This window comes from Pezoporus flaviventris, unplaced genomic scaffold, assembly GCF_033815535.1.
Source record: "Pezoporus flaviventris isolate CSIRO_AGI_PZ_B2104156 unplaced genomic scaffold, CSIRO_AGI_Pfla_v1 ptg000036l, whole genome shotgun sequence".
Taxonomy (NCBI): Eukaryota; Metazoa; Chordata; class Aves; order Psittaciformes; family Psittacidae; genus Pezoporus; species Pezoporus flaviventris.
The window spans coordinates 26,628,169-26,646,531 of NW_026892584.1; the positions used below are offsets into that span (position 1 = coordinate 26,628,169).

The window sequence follows — 18,363 nt, forward strand, 5'->3', positions numbered from 1 at the left end:
TTCCATCAAATCACAGCCCAGTACTTGAAAAGGCACAGCTACTTAGTTGAATGCCTTCAGACTATCTCTGCCATCTTCCCTATGCAACCTAGCCCTATGTAAGGATGTTCTAAAGAAGCTGGGTAACTGAGGTCTGTAATTTTTGAAATGAGTCTTCCCTGGAAGCACACTGTGACAACAAAAGTACAGTACCATATTGGTTTTTATGGGCATAAATGGCTTCTCAAATGCATTACTGTCATTTAGAGAAGTAAGAGAATGGCAACTATTAATCAGGCATTTTCATTTGCTGTATTTCTTGTTGATGTATCTGAATGCATTTCTAAGACAATCTATGAGAAACTGTCTCATCTCTTCTGTGTTGACTTGTTGCATGATAAAGGATCTTGCATTTGTACAGGGCATCTGAAGTCTCTCTTAAAGAGAGGATAAAAGACACTGAGCGTAGTTGCTTCCATCTGTCACTTCTAGAGCTGCATCAAAAATGAATCAGGGCTTAAATTACTTCACTACATAGAAAAAGATAATATTGGTAAAGCAGACCTAAAGTCCTGATGTTATTTTACTAAACACCATGTTAGTATGCATGTTAGTTACTAATTTTATACACCTTTTGACCAATATATTCTAGTGACTTTTTATGTAAAAAAAAATTAAGAGATGTTAAAGAATGAGAAAGCATAGAAAATTTGCACTATATCCAAATTGCTGCTGTTACTCTAAACTGCATTTAATATAGGTTTTAGGCAGCCCATATTATACATACATTTTGCAATATATACATACTATTTTGCACTGCCACAAATCAGTATAGTTTTGCAAGTGTGTAGATATCACACTGTTGGCTCCATATGTGTTGAAAACTATTTACTTGATTGATTTCATTGCCTTCAAATCAACTCAGTAGTAGAGGAATGTATGTATTAAGAGAAGACAACCCAGTACTATAGAGTTCATGTTTGCCTTCTACTAGAAACACTTCTGTGTAAGAAACCTTTTCTTCACAACGGAGCTGGCCCTAGAACTGCATCCTGCTCACCCTGTGGTACTGATCATGCCCTGCATTGGACCTCTGACCATATTGAAGACATCTGTCTCATAAGACATTGCAATGTATCCTCTTATGGGATGGCTATAGTGATTTCATGTACAAAGCAGTCTGAGCCTGGAGACCTCCAGTATTTCTGCCTTCATCTTCAGAGCAGCAAAGCTTCAGAGCAGGATAGAAAGATAAGGATCTGTGAACTAAGAATGGAAACTTGGTTGCTACAACAAGGAGATGTGAGACATTGTAGGACAGAGCAGAACAGCTATGATGTTGCCAGGGGAGTGGACAGGTATGTTTGTCTTTTGTACCTTTTATTACTTTTGGACATGGTCCATCCTGTTTACTGTGTGTATTGATGTCTATTGGTTATAGAAAGATGAAACACAATGCAGTATATCCCAGTTCACTGCAGTGCTCATGGGGGTGAGCCACTGCTTTTTGTTAAGTGCAGTGAGATAGCTAGAGACTGTCCAACCCAAAGACCAGGGAACAAAGACTCACTTAGTCCGTGAAGACTATTCTTTGCCAAAATATCAGTGTACATTCCTCTACTACTGAAGCAATGTTTCTTGCAGAGCTCTACAGTGCACTAGAGTCTGAAAAACAGTATTCTGGTCTAGGCCTCTTGCATGCTGTAACAGAGGATGCCTCAGAGAAGCAGGGACTACACAGATGGTCCGTTGATATCTGTTTAGGATGTGCCTTGTGGCAGTGCAGAATAGGGCTTTTTTCACTCTTTCTAACCATTGATCTTTGTTAGAGACAGAAAGTGTGCCGGGATTGTTTTAATCAGCTTTTGTTTGTCCCTGCAAACAACAAAAGGGAACTGTTGGGAGCTGTATTCAGTGTTGGCAGTGAAGATCTCACTTTTTCCCACTGTCTTCCTCAATTTGCCAGCTAGTAACAGCATATAGAGAACTCCCATCTGCCTTCTCACACAAGTGCCCTGAACCCTTTTGGTAAGCCTGTGCCCAGAAGTGTATTCAATCTGTTACTAACACCGTGTAGATAGCATAGTATGTTGCTGAGTTACAGCTACACCACCTTGTGAAAAGCTATTTTAACTGTATGAAAATTAACTCAGATCCTGCCTCACAAATGTAATTCTCAAAGGTTGCTAGGGAAATGGAAGGCTGGACAGAAAAGCAGAAACTGAAATGTTTAACTTGAAGGATTACTGTACCCATGACATTACCTGTGTCCTTCCGGGTTGGACACCCCAAGACTCTTCTTTCCTGATTATCCATTGCCATTTTGCTTCCTTTCCAAGGAGATGAACGGCTTGGTCCTTCTGCCACCCCTCCCTGTCATTGAGGAGCAGCAGTGAACATGGGCTGTAAGACAGACCCATCTCAAGGGGCTTGCCAGGGTTAATCCGTGGGTGGTTCTGACATGCTCCAAGTGCCACATAGGACCGTGAGCTGTGCAAGTGTTCTAGCTCAGCCCTTTGCAGCTCCCTCTCCTTGGTTTTGGATTTTTTTTCCCCCTTTACTTGCCCTTCAGAGGGCAGCAAAGGCAGCCCAGGAGGAACAATGACCAAAGAACAGATTGCAGCTTGTAAACCAAAACCTTCTCAAGGGCTGCTGCTAAAAGGAGATTAGAGAATTCCTACACCAGTTGGTATCTGGATTTCCCCCTCACTCTGCATTGCAGCCACTAAATTTCTGGCCTGTCTGCATGGTAGTGTAGTCGTACCATATATATTTACTCTCTCCTTGGGCAGACCGCAGGGAAGCATGGGCATAGAGAACTGTACAGGGCACAGTAGTGCTGAAGAACCAATCAGAGCTGTGCCTTCGTGATCACACTGATGACAGATCAAGGAAGCCCAGAGAAATGAAAGGGATAAAGCTAAGCATTAAGGAGTGCCTCTATCAGAGCATGTGTGCCCCAGCCAAAACATCACACAGGTTGGTGGGCTCCCTCCACAGACCCACCCTTGCTAACCTCTAGCCAACTGGTGATGGTACAGGAAGGGTTGTTTACAGTTTATTGAGATGTTTGAGATTACATGTTATGGCAGCCTGATGTGAGGTATATGGAAGCGGCCACTGTTGTGAAGGGCTTGATGGAAAAGCTGAATTCTGATCTGACTATGGAGGGCCCTAGGCACAGGCGATGATTAGGACCAGGAATTGGGAGGGGACCAGGAGGAACCTCTGTGGTCTCTACAACATGACTTTAAGTAGTCATGGTTTGGACAGTCTTAAGAGGCAACCTTCTGAGTCTCATGTGGCATTCAAGCACTGGTACTTTTACCTTTGAGAGTATCTATGGCTGAAAAAGCCCATACTTTTTAGAACAGTGAATTGATTTCTTGCCTGGGCAACTCTGAGCTTTTTATGAGCATCTCCAACGTTCATGGTAAATCAGGAGGTTTTTACCTGTGTGTACAAGTCTGTACTGGCAGACCACATATATATGCAAATGGACATAAGACATTTGTCAGCTGTGGCGGCTACACTGCCCTGGTTTTTAAACAGTATTGTTGGAAGTGTTTTATGTTTGAAGGGAGCTTTATATGAATCTCTCAAAATGAGATGCCAGAGGTGATGTGTACATGTCTGAAGGACTAGGGCGACACAGGGCACAAAGACACCAGGCACAGTTTGAGGGTACCAAGGAATTGCCATTCTGGGTCTTTCTGGCTGACCTAAATTCTGTCTGTTCCTTTGAAGAGACATTTTGGACAGGGGAAAGATTTTTAGACCGAGTGAGTATGCCACAGCAGTAGCAGTTTAAATACAGCAAACCATCTAACCCTCCAACAAACAACTTGCTTGTGAAAAAAAGAGCATCTTCCCCACCCCCACCCCCAGTATTTGTTTTTTACAATGTTTTTGAGATTACTATTTTTAAAGTCTTGGCAGGTGGGGCCTGGGCCATGTTCAGGTCATCATGCAGAATGCTCCAAAGCAGCTCACAAACCACAACAGACAAGGGGTGTAACAGTCCTCAGGCCCAGTATTCAGGTACCCACAGACATTGCTCCTGCCCTGACCCAGAAACCATTTCGCAGAAACTCCAGGAAGGGGAAAAGAGCTGAATGGAGGCATCAGTCCCTCTGAAAATGGTCTCAGCACCCTCTTTCTTTGTATTTGCCCACCCTCAGCAGGCTGGCTGGGAGCTACAGTTTGCTTTTAAAGACCAATAGCCAGGATCTGAAACTGAACTTACAAGTCTGACAGGCAGAGAGTTTCAGTTGCAGGACTCCTGGATCACAGCTCTGAGGAAGAAAAGTCTAAGTGTTATTTCTGAGCATTTTTTCTCTCAGCAGCTTCCCTTCTTGGTGCATTTTCTTTCCCTGAAGAAACTTTCAGGGTTTCCTCCTACAAAGGAAACCCTCAAATCTTCAGGCCATTGGGGAGGGCTGAGGCCCTACTGTCGCTAAAGCTAGAACAGAAAACATATCCCCGTTTCCATTTCCCCATGCACCTGCTCTTTCTCATTCCCACGCTTTCCCTGCTCAACCACCCAGCACCCAAATCCTCCTCTTCTGCACAAACTGTCCAGCCACTTTGGAGAGTGTGGCCTTTGTATCACCAAAGTAATTCCCAGAAGGAACATGACATCGCCAACAAGATCAAGAAATGTTCCAGAAGAGATCCCTAAGGGCTGCCAGACCCTAAGCCACAGGGTTTGGCACTCAACCCTCAGCATGTGTAGTCTCTGACCCACACAGTTCCTTTTGTGTTAGCCTGGGTGCAGGAGAGTGGGTGCTGACAGTTTCTCTCTTGGCTTTGGGGGGGCCAGAGTGCCTTTCAGCTGCACTTGCAGGATTTCACCACCATGTTGGAGAGCTGCTCCACCTTGGGGGTCCTCCCAACGTAGTACAAGATGGTGAGTGGCTCCAGGTCCTGGGGAACACAGCAAGGAGAAGCTGATGCCTCAGGGTTCAGCGTATTGTATAAGCCCAGCACCTGCAGAAACAAAGTAAATGCGGTGAGACAAAGTTAGGAATACATTTAAGCTGGTTGAAGATAGGAAGCAAAGCCAAGAGGTCTCTAGGTGTTTGGACTACACTCATCAGAGGGTATTTCCCTCAGACAACCAGTACTCCCCTCCTCAATACTTCCTGATTATGGTCTGCCTCTAAAGGGTCTCACTTGCCCTGGCCTGACTCTTAAGACATTTTTTAATTGTAATAGCCTTGTTCTGTGGCTGATCCTTAAGGGTTGAAGAAGTGTAAGTATTGTCTCCTTTCATCTCTAACTTAGCATGGTGAATAGTGTCACAATTTTTGCTTTTAACAAGGCTGGGTGTAACCAGCCTGGAGCCATGTTGTCTTGGGCTCTGTTAAAGAAACCATAAGAAAGAACATCAATACTGCTTATTTCAACCAACATCTCTAGATATCACTGCATGGATGCCAATCCTCTTGTGTATCTTCAGTTCCTACACAGCTTTGAACTGTCTGATGCTTTATTCCTCCACTCCATTCTCCGAGTCACTACACTATAAAGCTGGAGCCAGGAGAGTGTCCCATGGGACCTCACTGGATTCCTCCTCCCAGCTGGCCCTAACCCACAGATGATTGTACACTTCAGCCATGTAACCACTACAGAACAGTTGCCATGTTTCTTGCCAGAAGTGGCTACTTCTCAGCAGTAGGCAATTTCTTGGGTTGTGGGGCCAAAACATAATCTCACCTGCACTACTGTGGTCTCATTAGTGCCTATCTGGTATAAACGACAGGGTCTGGTACACTGTCTTTTTAACTACTTTATCTTTGGGGATAAGAAATGTTAAGGAAACATTCTGTTCTATCATCCAGATCCATGTAATCACAGTCATTCTGGGAGCAGCAATCTGGGATGCTGAGCAAAGCACCCCTGGCTGTACTACAGGGGTACCACATGCTCTGGGGCCGCTCTACCCAACAGACAGTAGGTTAAAGAGTGGTGAGAAATCTTTTCACCATGTTTTTCCTAAGTGGTGCCAGCAAGCTGTCAGCAGCTATATTGTTCTAAAGGTTTCTTGGATCATTCAGCTGACCTTAACGCTTGATCGTTTCCTTTCTTGCTCAAGAAAGGAAAGAACATTAGGAACATTCTAAAATCTCCTTTCTCTCACACCGATTCAGTCCAATTATCTAGTAGAGAGCTTCTCAGGACAACCAGATGGTAAAGCTACATGCCCATTACCCTTTCTAAGCTGTTCATTCCCCTGCTTGGTCTTGTGCTTTAATACCCAGCATCTGTTCACTCCTTCATTCCCATATATTGTTCCCGCTGAGACAGTCCTTGAGTTCCAGTGAGCCTTGCTGCTGTGCAAACTTTCAAGAAAATGTCAGCATCCTTTCTGCAGTATCATCCAGTTATCTGTTCTTCAGCTGAATCTACTTTTTCTAGTACCTTTTTTAGTGAATCCTGAAGCTAAGTTGCTAGTGAGCTGCTGCATTGTCTGGATTGCTGCCTTTTCCCTTCTGTGGACAGCACAGGTTTTTCCTCTGGCTTTTCTTGCCTCAGCAATGGACTGTCTGCTCCTTAGTCTGTCTTCTCCCCATGGTACTTCTCCCACGTCTGTGCTTTTCTATTGCTTTTATTTTCTTCCACTGCAGACAGTAGCCAGGCTCAGGTAGTGTTCTTCTCAAAGACTGCCTAGTGTACTCATGTTAAACAGTTATGCCTAGGTTACCTAAGGACATTTGCTTTCTGCCAGGTTTTACCCTTGAATCTCACTGCCTAGTAGGTTTCACCCTGCCATAGGTCAGATGAGATTTTTTTCAGCTGCCTGTGCAGAAAGGAGAGCTTAAGGCGTAGATATGTTCACTTTTGGACATGGACACAGATTTCCCTTCACTTTCAGGCTACAGCTGCCCCTGTGGTGGCAGATGGCAGCTGTGTGCCATGGCACAACAGTTTTGCATGACAACCTGTCACAGAGTGTAGAAAAATCCTCTCTCCCGTGCAAACTCCAGGAGAAATTTAGGCAGAAGTTAATTACCAGAGTTGATGTTTGCTGTGAACAATTCAGTTGATACTCTGGCCATTACCAAGTAAGTACCCTAAAACCATCAGTCGCTATTTCACATCTTATCCAAGAGACAGCATCCTCCTCCTCAACATTTGGCTGGAACCAATGACTCAGTATTGATTCCAAAGGAAGCACATTTTCCCTGCTGAACCACCTAGGCTCTTCTGCAGTTTCCTTGGCCAGTTTTTTACAAGTATTGATCCAAACTGCTTTTGCTGCTTTGAAAAGACCAGGTGTTGATCACCTGGGGAGATAGGGGGAATTAGAGCCACAAATCCTGACAGGATGTACCGTGCTGTGAGTGGTGTCTGCGCTGCGAAGGTATGGACAAGGGCCTGAACAAAAGTTAGCAAAGTAGCCCTTAGGCTCGTGGACCCATTTCCAGCCAAGGTCCTGTCGGAAGTCGATGTACAGAGAACGTACACAGCAGTTCTCCTCCAGGTTCCTGAAACACAGTATTAAAACATAGTGAATCTAAAGAGAGGCTTTATATGCGACTGTATGATGTGGCTTCTTGAGCAGAACTACCAGCAGTGCCCAGTGGGATGTAGTGTTTGCCTCCACCACCTGCAGAGCAGCAGCACAGGCAAGCAGTGGCGGGCAGCTCAGCAGCCTGGCACTGTTCATGCCTGCTGGCAGGCAGCTTGACCACTGGCCCAGGGAAGCAGCACCCCACTTGCCCACAGCAGCACCTGGCTGCTCTCCGGCACCTGGAGCTAGCAGGGTGCTGCCATGGGTCCCTGCCCAAGATGTGCTCCAGGAAACCACTTGCAAGTTTACTTCAATCCAGTGGCTCAGCCAGAAGCACAAAGCAACTGCTGTGCTGGCCAGCATCCCCTTCTTGGATACCACAAGAAGCAGCTGGCTGAGCTGTGCTCCTCATGTGGCCCCTGTGGCTCCATGGTGACCCACAACCCCTTTGCAGTCCTCTGCCTTTCCCAGTGGCATGAAGTCTCGCCAGGCTTCCCCACCTCAGGCATGGGAGGGACCTCATCACTCCAGGCAGGATTTTCACTTACTGGAAACAGTAGTTGGTATCCAAGGCCCGTTTCTTTCTCTGGCCTCCCAGTCCTGGGCTCTCCAGCCGATGTGGGGGTAGCATCATCAAGATGAGGTGGGGATTATGCAAGTCTTTCTGCTTCTTCAGGCGCCCCAAGTCCCCACGGCCATAGTCGTCCTCACTGTCAATGCCTTCAGAGGAAAAGAGGATCCACAAAGAAGAAATCAGTGTGGAAGTGGAGGCTGCAACAAGACTTTTCAGTGCATTTAACATTCTCATGCCTGCCCTTAAACCAGACTGAAAGGGATTCAGGCATCACGTCCACTCACTCTGGGAACTTTTTCCCTCACAGGGACCCCTTTAGTCCTGGTGAATCTGACTGCTGCAGGCCTTAAATAGAGACTTATGGGCCACCTGTTTTACCATTTGCAAACTCATGGTGGGGCCATTAATCCATCCCACTCACTCCTGGCTTCAGTCCCAGGACAGGCAGGAAGATGAATGGTTTAAAGAAGATGTCAGATCATTGGCACTGCAGAACAGCCTCAGAAATGGAGCCTGTGGGGGCCAGTGGCTGCAGCCCAGGGCTGCAAGCCAGGAGGCTGCTAGTTCTTAGGCCATCCAAGCCACTGACTTTCTGGGCCACCTCACAAAGGATGCCTGACTTCCTTGTGTTTCTGTCACCCTCACTGGAAAGCAGAGCCTCCATAGAAATCTGAGAAGGCATCAAGCTGCACTTCCTGGAGAGATGTTGAAATACAAAATTACTCCTTTCTGCAGACACTCCTGCAAACCTACCCAGCCTGCACTTACTTTCTTCCATTTCTAGCCTATGTACAAAATAGGTGTACCCATACATACATACCCAACATGCAAACCCTGATGTGTATGCCTGAAGACAAAAGTTATGCAATGTATAATGCTCAAATATGCGAAGCGAGACATTGTTTTTCAGTTTAGATACTCCAGGCTTTCCCTTCCCCAGAAGCCTCTCGTAACCCAGCTCTTTATCACCTTTGAACTTGATCTCCAAGACTTCGTGCAAATTCTCCAAGATGTCCCCATTGGGCTGAAAAGTGTGGCAAGGACAGTGTATGCTGATTTCCAGGCCAAGGTTGGACTCTGCAAAGAAGACGACTCCATGAGAAACAGTCTTCCACCGCTGTGACAGCTCCTGGCACAGGGAAGTTTCACTGAGGACATTTACTGTGGTAACTCCTAGACTGCAGATCAATCTCAAATTCAAGGATGCTATCAAGAGTTGGGGACAGAAGCTGCCTTGGAAAGGGAAGAAGAATCTTGTGGCTTTACCTGTGTAAAAAGCCTTGCACTTGCTAAAGGGAGTTTCCTGCACAGGTGAGAAGGGTCCTCCTGGTTATGTTTTTTAGGCAATTTAGCATCCAAAAGCATTTGTGAGCTTCAAGGAGTTCCATTGGAACACAAGTATTTTGAAGAGCTGGCTTGCAGTGTCTGTGTTAAAGCAGTTTTGCCATCCTCAGTACCTGTACTCTCTGGCTTCTGCTTAGTGTCTGAAGGAGATGTGAAAATGAGCGGGTTGGATATGGACAAGTAATTTCACTGGAAGCATTCTTTCAGCAGCTGCAGCCTCCTGTTTTGTTGAACTGCTAGCGGTCTAAGTCACACACACTTTCCAGAGGCAAGTCTATTTTCATAATAACTTCCTGGATCAGTCATGCTGTGTGGGCCTGACTAAGGGAACATAAGACTCTTATGAAAGCTTCTTTTTTTATGTTGTGCCATGAATTAAAACATCTGGCTCCCCAGGGCATTGACGAGGTGCCTAGCACCTTTTTTCTCAAGCACTGTACACTCTGTGATGTCTTGTCAGCTAGCGTGCCTGCCCAGAGCTCACTGCAGTTCCAGCCCTGAACTCTAGCCATTGGGACACAACTTAGATTGCTTGAAAAAGGAGGAGCTTACAAGCTCACATCTTACCCTTCCAGGGAGCAGCTGCTTGCCAGCACCTGCATTCCAGTTTGCAGTGGCACCTCGCTTCTATCTGCAAGGCCAGTCCAGCTGTGAGTCATGGTGCCTAAGCTCCAGCTGTAAATGGGGTCAGTGTTCTTGGGGGGAGCTACCCTGTAAGTATCTGTTGGGCTGCCCAGTGGTGTTAGAGGTATGTTCTCTGCAGTGCTAAAATCTCCATCTGTCTAGGTGTGTCGGGCTCTGGTATTTCCTCACCTTTATATGTGACTAGCTGTAAACAGCTAAAGAAACTGGGATTCTTGCCCTTTTTTTCCCTATTAGATTTGCTTTATTCCACATGAAAATTAAACCAGAGCAAGTCTAATTTTTTATGTATTACAGATCATAGTTTAGACAAGCAGAGGGGTCCCCTCTGGGCTTAGAACTGAAGAACAAAAAGAAGTTCCAGCACGTCTCGGTGAAAACAATTTCCTCCTCCAGAGGATGAATCCTCATTCTGACTCAGCCCACAGGGCCACACAGTGGGGACTCCAGGACAGAGTCGGTAATCTAGCAAACATCACGCACTGAGGTGGCTCTCTGGGGAAGGTTTATTCTCAGACTGAAAGGAGCTGCTTTCTATGTGAACCAAGCTCCTGCAGAAGGGGGAGCAGAGCAATATTCCTGTCAATGCTGATCCACATTTCTATGGATGTCTTAACAAACGGTCCAGCTAAGACCCCTACCTCTGTGCAGAAGCCACTCACGCACAGTCTCGGTGACATCGAAGGACAGCCACTCAGGGGAGCCCCGTGTCTGTACATTTCTGCCACTGAGGTAGCGCTGCTTTGCTATGTGCTCATCCGGCCGAAGGATCTGCGTGAAAAGGAGTGGTAATCAGCCAGTGTCGCGCATATGGAAGGTACAGCCTTGGGTCTTTAGTTTTTCCACAGCTTGCTAAAACCTAATTCAGAAGATTGGTCCTGACAAATGAGACACCAGGAATACACTGGCACAGGTGAGAGGCCATACTTCAGAACCAATCTGGACTCCAGAGTTGCCCAGCAGTGGGCAATACAGCATCTTGCCACAGGCCCAGCACGCCTACTGAGTCCTACACTGTGGTGTTTTCATGTGTCCTACGCTCTTCAACTCCTATCAAACCACACCCGTGTTGATCAGGTTTGGAGGCCTCTCCCCCTCCTCTGACATCTCTTCCTGCTTCCAAACAGCCACGGCCTGTGCAAAGTGTTCCTTCCTGCAGGACCCCAAGTTCACTGCACAGAGCACTGAACCTATGGAGAAGCTCTGGATTGCCTCTTTGTCAGTTGTGTCATCTGGCGGAGAATTGCTCTGACCTTTGAAGCTGAATTCCAGGAAGCCCTCAAAAGCTACCAGCCATAGGGCAATTATAGCTGTGCTTTTACTGCAAAGCAGGCAGACGTTAGCCTGTGGGAATGTGCCAGGGAATGCACCACCTGGATGTTGGGACTGTACCAGTTAGCTGGGTGGTCCAGGCCACTTTGAAACCTGAATCAGACCTTATTCTGCCAGGGGAGTCCATGGGTTCAAACCAATCTCCAGATAAGTACTGGTGCCATGAATGGTGCCCCTGAGGAGCTGCTGCTGAAGGAACTTTGAAAACAAGCATTATTTTTCCAGTAAATCAGTGACAAGACAGCGAGCTCCACCCGTTGGATTAGCACCAACTGTACTGCGACAGTCAAAGGAACAAAACTGCCAAGGGACCTACGCAGCAGATGTGACACAAAGGTCAGGACTGCTCCAGTGGTGAGGGGTTCCGCTTCCAACCCCCATCTCAGTGCAGCAAAAGCTGCAGTGGGTCCCATGCCAGAGTGCCCAGAGCAGCCAGCCAATGTGAGTGGGGAAAGGACAGCATCACACTGTAAAAGGAAAGAAAGGTGACTGTATCACTGCATATGCTGGAAGCAGCCTGGGGTACGGCATGCAGTCTCTCCTGTCTTCTGTGGCGTGCACGTATCAACTGAGGCAGGCATAAAGAAGCCCCTACAATGGGCTCAGGCACAAGGGAAGGTGAGAAGAATACTCACCTGGAACAGCTCAATGCGCTGCTCACTGCGTTTGGAACTCAGGTTGGGCACACGCAGCACCCGAAACTCGGCCCGGAACAAGTTGGTGCTGTTCTTCTCTGCCGAGGACACATTAAAACGGAACACGTTGGAGGTGACACCTTTTGGACAAATGCCCAACTCATCTAGGAGAAAGAAACATGGAAGGACTGAGAACCATAGGTCATAGGGCAGGATCTCAAACATTTAAACAATATTTGCAGCTAGTGGGGCCCATTTGTATCAGGGATGATGGCATGACTGATCATCCTGGAGACATGAAGCCAGGGTGATCCCATTGCCATTGAATTCTAGTTTTACAAACCTTGTCATTGTCTCCTATAGTGAAAGCCAGCCAAGTGTCCACAAAGCATGAGGTATGGAAGATATTTCAGGGCAGTGACTATTGAGTGTGTCCTGAAAGAACTGAGTTTTAAAATCAGTTCTAACTCATAACCGGGAGAAGGAATTCATGAATAGTACTAGATACAGAGTTCTTCAAGGACAGAGTAACAGTGCTGAGAGGCCTGTGGAGATCGGACACATGAACAGGAAATGTTTTGTGTGTCGATGTATGCCCGCTGAACAGAAAAATACATTTCACAGATGCCCCAGAAAAGAGCAGGTAAAAGCTATGAGGTCCAAAACGGAGTCTTCAAGAGAAAATAAGCTTCTCTTCAATGGGACCATTTTGGTCCCATGGAAAAATCTTTGTTGTTCCTCTCCTCTTGACCTCCGTTAGTCTTCCAAGGCTCTAGCATCATTAAGACTTCCTGCAGACAAGACACAGCAGTTCCTGCTCTACGCCCACATGCAGGTTTGTTTGCAGCCCTCTCTTATGAGCTCTGTTGTTCAGTGCTACATGAGGCTCCTGTCAGCTGATAGTTGGTTTTTTAACAAAAAAAAAAAGAAAAACTATCCCCTGTTCTCAGCCACAGCTCCAGCTGGTGACAAATAGGCTAGAAACCCCAACTGAAGCAACCTTCCAGCTGATTCCTGAAGCTGGCCCCTCTCTACACAAACACTACTGTCTCTCCGGGGAAACAGCACCTGAGCACTAAGGTTCATGTCCCACGCCAGGTTCTGGCTCGAGCAACACTGATGCACTTCCAGAGTCATGTCCATGAAGATGAAGGTTGCTTTCTTGCGCTAAACTCAGATGCAGCAAGCAAGACGCTAACAGTTTACAAAGACATATTCTTTGGGAGCTAAAGTTTTACTCAGTAAGCTAAAGCTCACACTGGGCTTTAACTGGAGCTGGGGGATGGGGATTGTCATCTGTACTGCTGAATGAACAGCTTCCCATACAGGAAAGTCTCTGGCTGCTATTGAAGAGATGGATGTTCAGCAGTCCCAGGAGACCAGACCCCACTGCAGCCATGAGCTGACACGCTCAGCTCAACAACCCTGCAGTGCGAAGAGTACACCGAGCCATGTGAGGATGCCCACCGTGGGGACTCCACTGCTGTGACCAGTTCTAAGTTTTATGCCACAGAAAAGCATAGTAGAAAACCCAAACTCTGATCTCATTAATTGCCCAAAGGCTTCCTAGCTGAAGCCTAACACTGGTAACTGTTCTGCATCCTAGACTTAGGTAGATGCTGTAATACCCCCCTTAAGCTGTTTTGCAGTCCTAACCCTATTAATAGTGCTGCTAATAGCCTGCCCTTCCATTTCATACCTGGCTGCCTGTCCATGAGGGATGTGCCGGTAACGCCTTAAATCAGAAATGCCTTTCTAGATCAGACCAGTGGTCAGCCTAGCCCAGTATCTGTTTGCAGCAGTAGTGCTTTATCTGACAATCTGTTCAGAGGCTGCAGATCCAGTCCCACACCACAGTGCAGATGAGAGACAAAATAAATTTTTGCTTATCCTTACAATTTATGGCTGTTAGGCAGCCATGGTGGTTACGAGATTATTGTATCTGCTGTATTTTCCCTGCTGTCCCCATATTGCCTTCTACCTACCTACTTCACCAGCAAGGTGCCGGTGTCTTGGTAGACCTTCCTAGTGGGAACAGTAACAGCTGCCTTCCCTAAGAAGTTTCATGTTCCCTTCATACCCTGGGAACAAGCCCTTTGCGATGGGGAGATGTGTTTCATTCTGTGTTTCACTGTGAACACTGTGCGGTTGGTGCCTGCTTCTCGCAGCAGTGTCCAGGATACAGGTTGCACACCCAGGAAGCTGACTGCTTTGGGGCAGAGTACTTTCTGCAAGAGGGCACACACAAAGAAGGCGAGGGGATTTTTTTCAGGGAACTTGGTCCAGTCCCAACTCCGGTGTGTTAATCACGCTGGAATCCGGACGTGCCCACCTTCCACCTACCAGCATGGAGCAAAGCCTGCAGGCTCTTCCGGTTAACATCACTCAGCAGCAGTAACCGAGCCTGGAGACAGGGAATCTGTGAGACCCTGTGTACCCATGCTAGGCTGTGTCTCACACAACAGGATGTATCCTCACCACCAGACTCTGCTATTAGTGTGGAATCTAGACAGCCCAGAGCTCTTGACTGCATGAACGATGAGACCAGTAGCCTCTTAGTGTGGACACCGTATTACAGAAAGCAGGTTCGTTTGGAACCTTCCCTTTTCCTACCACTGCTTCCAGTGAGGTGCACCTTCTCCACGTGCTGCCCATCCTACACAGCTGCTGTTCCTGGCAAGCCCCAAGAAGGCTGACGGCTGTGCCATCAGAGTTTGATGTCAAGGAAGAGCAGGCTGTCTGTGAGCAGGTACTGCTTCACTCTATAGTACACCACTGCTACTTCAAGGTGTTCCATGCCAAAGCTGAGGAACTTTGGATTAAAAAATATTGATTCTTCTGGAACTTTGCAGGTGGCAGGTTTGGAGGGAAGAGACGCTTGGCCCCAGTGACCAGGCTTTGATTGCCTTGGGGCTCAAGCTGGCTTGGAAAATGGCATCCGTTTTTCCTCAGGAAGGTCAGCAAAGCCATTTGAAGGACCACTGCAGATGCTCTCCGAATTTGAACCTAACCAAATCAGTGCTTAAGGGGGTCTGAACCCCCATGAGTTTTAGGAGGACCTTGAACTGAATGGCTGGTCAAGACAGAGTTATCTCTGAAAGAAAGTCCCCTGTAATACAGGAAATGAGCCTGATAGGCACAGCAGGAAACCCATTCTGTAAGTCACCAAACAGCTCAAAGTAGGGATGGGGAACCTGGTCCTGAATATCCTTCCTTCCTAGGATGGGGCTCTCCATGCTGCTATTTTTGTTCCTCAGCTCTCCTGACATTTGGGACTGAAGTCTTTGAGAAGGATGAGTTATCTGCGCCAGCGAGCTGCTTGACTAATAGTTTGGAGCTAGAACAGTTCGTGTGTATGTGAGTGTGCGTGCACACACGCTTCAGACTTGTCTGTCTCGTCCTCGCAGTTCCCTCAATGGAGCAGTCCTCCCCTTCCCCCCAGAGGAGGCTGCCCCTGGCTCAGTGCATGCTCTGAGATCACCATCTGGCACAGGGACAGAGCCATGGGAAAGTTGAACATTGGCCACTTCTGAAGACACGGGGCCAGATTCAACTGTGGTGCAAGCGATGAAACTCCCCAGGTTTCAAAAAGAGCGCGTCTCCTGACACCACAGACTGTCTGCAGCGCGTCTCTCCCGCTGTGACCCAACTTCAAAGTTTCCTCTTTCTCTGGTGGTAGCATCTGTGCTGCCCACTCCCAGGAATTCAACCTCAGCACTACTTGGTCTTTTGAACACGCTGCTCAGCACCTTGCCCCAGTGTCCTACAGGGACAGGTTCATTCATTTCCATAGGAATCTTCCCCAGCCCACAGTCCGTCCTCACTGTTCCTTGTCATGCACCACATCTTCATTCCTCTTCCCCCTCTGCTTTATCCAAATCCACTCCTCTGACTTCATTTCCCGCTGCTGTGCTTTCCCCGCTTCCTTCCCCAGAACACAGAGTTTCATAGTGAGGCTGTGCAATTTTTCACAGACATTTGGTTTCCCCATATATTTTTAGAATTTCCCAAACGACACTTCAGTAGGTCAAAAATGCTGAAATACGGGTAAGCTGCTGTACTCTGTGCACCTTCTGTTCCTTGGGTCTTGGCGTCTCCTGAGCTAAGAGCTAATCATATAACCATATGGAGTGCAGTCTGCTAGAGATTAAGTGAAATTTGTTGCATTACCACACTGTAACTCTTATTCCAGTTCATCGTATGTCAAGATTAACATAAACCTGGCAGAGTAAATGCATTCTGAGGCTGCCTGCATCAAGTCACAGCTCCTCCCCAGAACTGCTAGCATTCAAATCTTGTCCACAAGACTGCACTACATCACGGGAGGACACCCCAGATAGTGGTATGACTGCATGCCTGCCAACATCTTCCAACCCTAAGCAAAGACTGAAAGGTTTGCTTCTGCCTACATGTGCTCAGCATCTGCAGTCTGCTTGGGGTTCATGTCTGCTCTGTCTTTGCATCTGCATCTGCTCAGCTTTTGCACCTGAATCTGTTTAGTGTCCGCATCTGGGCCTGCTCATCATCTGTTCCACACCTGCTCAACATCTGTCATGTCTCCTTAGTGCCTGTGTTCTCTTGGGGGTCCCCTTGGTATCACTGTCTGCTCTGCACCTGCTCAGCATCCCCGTTATCTTCTACTCACTCTGAAGCCTCACACTACCCGAGTAACACTCTTCACAGTGTAACTCTAGTCAGCAGCCTCGTCAGCTGGTCGTGTCCCTCCCCCCACCACTACGGACAGTGCAAGTGCTGCAGAGACGGAGCAAGTTGCCGGTATCTCTGCGGCAGGAGCTGAAGCTTCAGCAGGGAGGAGTCCGTGTCTACCTGCCCGTCACCAAACATGAGACCCGCACCTTCTCCCAGCCCAGTGCGCAGCGTTCACTCCACACTCAAGCTGCATCCCACCGCCGCACCCCGCACACATCCGGACTCCACACACTGGCTGGCCCCGCCGCTCCCGCCTGAGGCCTGGGCCGATGCTGCCCTCGGACCCGCAACCTGCGCAAGGGCAGCTCCCGCCCCCAGCCCCGCGCCGTCCTGCCGGTGCTCCGCGCCCGCCGCCCCGGGGGTCCCCCACCTGGCACGGGCAGCGCCGCTCACCCCCCGTCCGCGCTTGCCCCCGTGGGGAGGCGGAGAAGTCGTCGTCCCCCCCCCCCCAGCCCTCTCCCTTCTTCGCACTCCCGCCCCGCCGGGAACGCGGCCCCTCCCGCGGGGGCCCGGCGCCCCTCGGCCCCCCCTCCTCCGCGGCCGGGATCCCGGGCAGGCTGCCTCGCGGGCGCGGCACCCCGGCCAGCGCGGGGGTAGCCCAGCACTTACTGTGCTCGGGGAGGCCCTGGATCATGTCAAATTTATGGATCTCTTTGGCATAGTATTCGGATTCGGTGTTGTCCTGCGAGCAGCTCTCCTCCTTCTCCTCCTCCATCTCTTCTAGCAGCTCCCGAGTGCTGTTATAGAGGGCCAAGATCTGGTAGGGCACATGGGCCGGCCCCACGGTCTCCGGGGGACTGGTGAGCCGCAGCTTGCTCAGGATCTGGCCCCGGATGGCTTCAACCCTCTTTTTCTTGATGTGGTCCAGATCCAAGGTGGTGCAGGAGGACAGCGAGAGGCTCACAGTGGCAAAGCTCAGCAGGCAGAGCAGCACCAGAGCCCTTTGCACGCACATCTTCATGTGTGAGGGGGCGGCAGCGGGGGCCCCCGGGAGAGGCCCCCGGGCGGCGGCGAGCGGGCGCGGGGGACCGGGCGGTGTGCTGGCAGCAGCCTCCCCAGATCCCGCAGGCTGAGGTTTGGCGAGGAGGTGCATGAACTCACTGCGCCGTGCGCGACTCAGGACTTCCAAGAAGAGCTGGCAGCGCTCCGCAAGGAGAAGCGGCAGGCGCCGTGCCTCGCCGCGCCGGGCTCCTTCCCCATGCACCGCCCCGCGTCCCGCGGAGCCGGGGGCGCCCCGCCGCCGCACGTGTCAGCGGCCCGCACCGCCCCGCCGCCGCGGGGGGAGCGCCGCGCCCGCCCCTCTCTCTGCACCATTCATCCCCCCGCCGGGCCCCGTGTCCTACATCGCCTGGTGTCTGACCCCTCGGCTGGGAGAGCGGCACCGCGGCGCTCCCCGCACAGCCGGGAGCAGCTCCGCCGGGCCGCCCGCTGTGCGCCGGCCGCGCACCGCACCGCACCGAAACGCAACGCGCCGCTCCGCTCCGCCCCTCCCCTCCCGTGCACACTGCGTCTCCCGCGGCCTCGCCGCTTAAATTTTATACCTCCCTCCCATGACGTCCCCGGGACGGGGCTCGGACGAGGGAGGGAGCTCGAAGCCCGCCCTTCGCCCGCAGTACCGCGCGGATGGCTTC

The 18,363-nt window shown here is 49.4% G+C and overlaps 1 protein-coding gene across 1 annotated transcript; it reads right to left on the minus strand.

Annotated features, from left to right (window-relative positions):
* Window positions 1–3,024: 3,024 nt before the first annotated feature.
* On the minus strand, window positions 3,025–18,061 carry TGFB3 (transforming growth factor beta 3). The gene is given in 8 exon segments (XM_061463630.1): window positions 3,025–4,968; window positions 7,316–7,469; window positions 8,044–8,215; window positions 9,039–9,146; window positions 10,697–10,826; window positions 12,023–12,186; window positions 17,342–17,968; window positions 17,971–18,061. Coding segments are annotated over 8 exon segments (1,590 nt in total). The 5' UTR covers window positions 18,047–18,061; the 3' UTR covers window positions 3,025–4,809.
* Window positions 18,062–18,363: the final 302 nt, after the last annotated feature.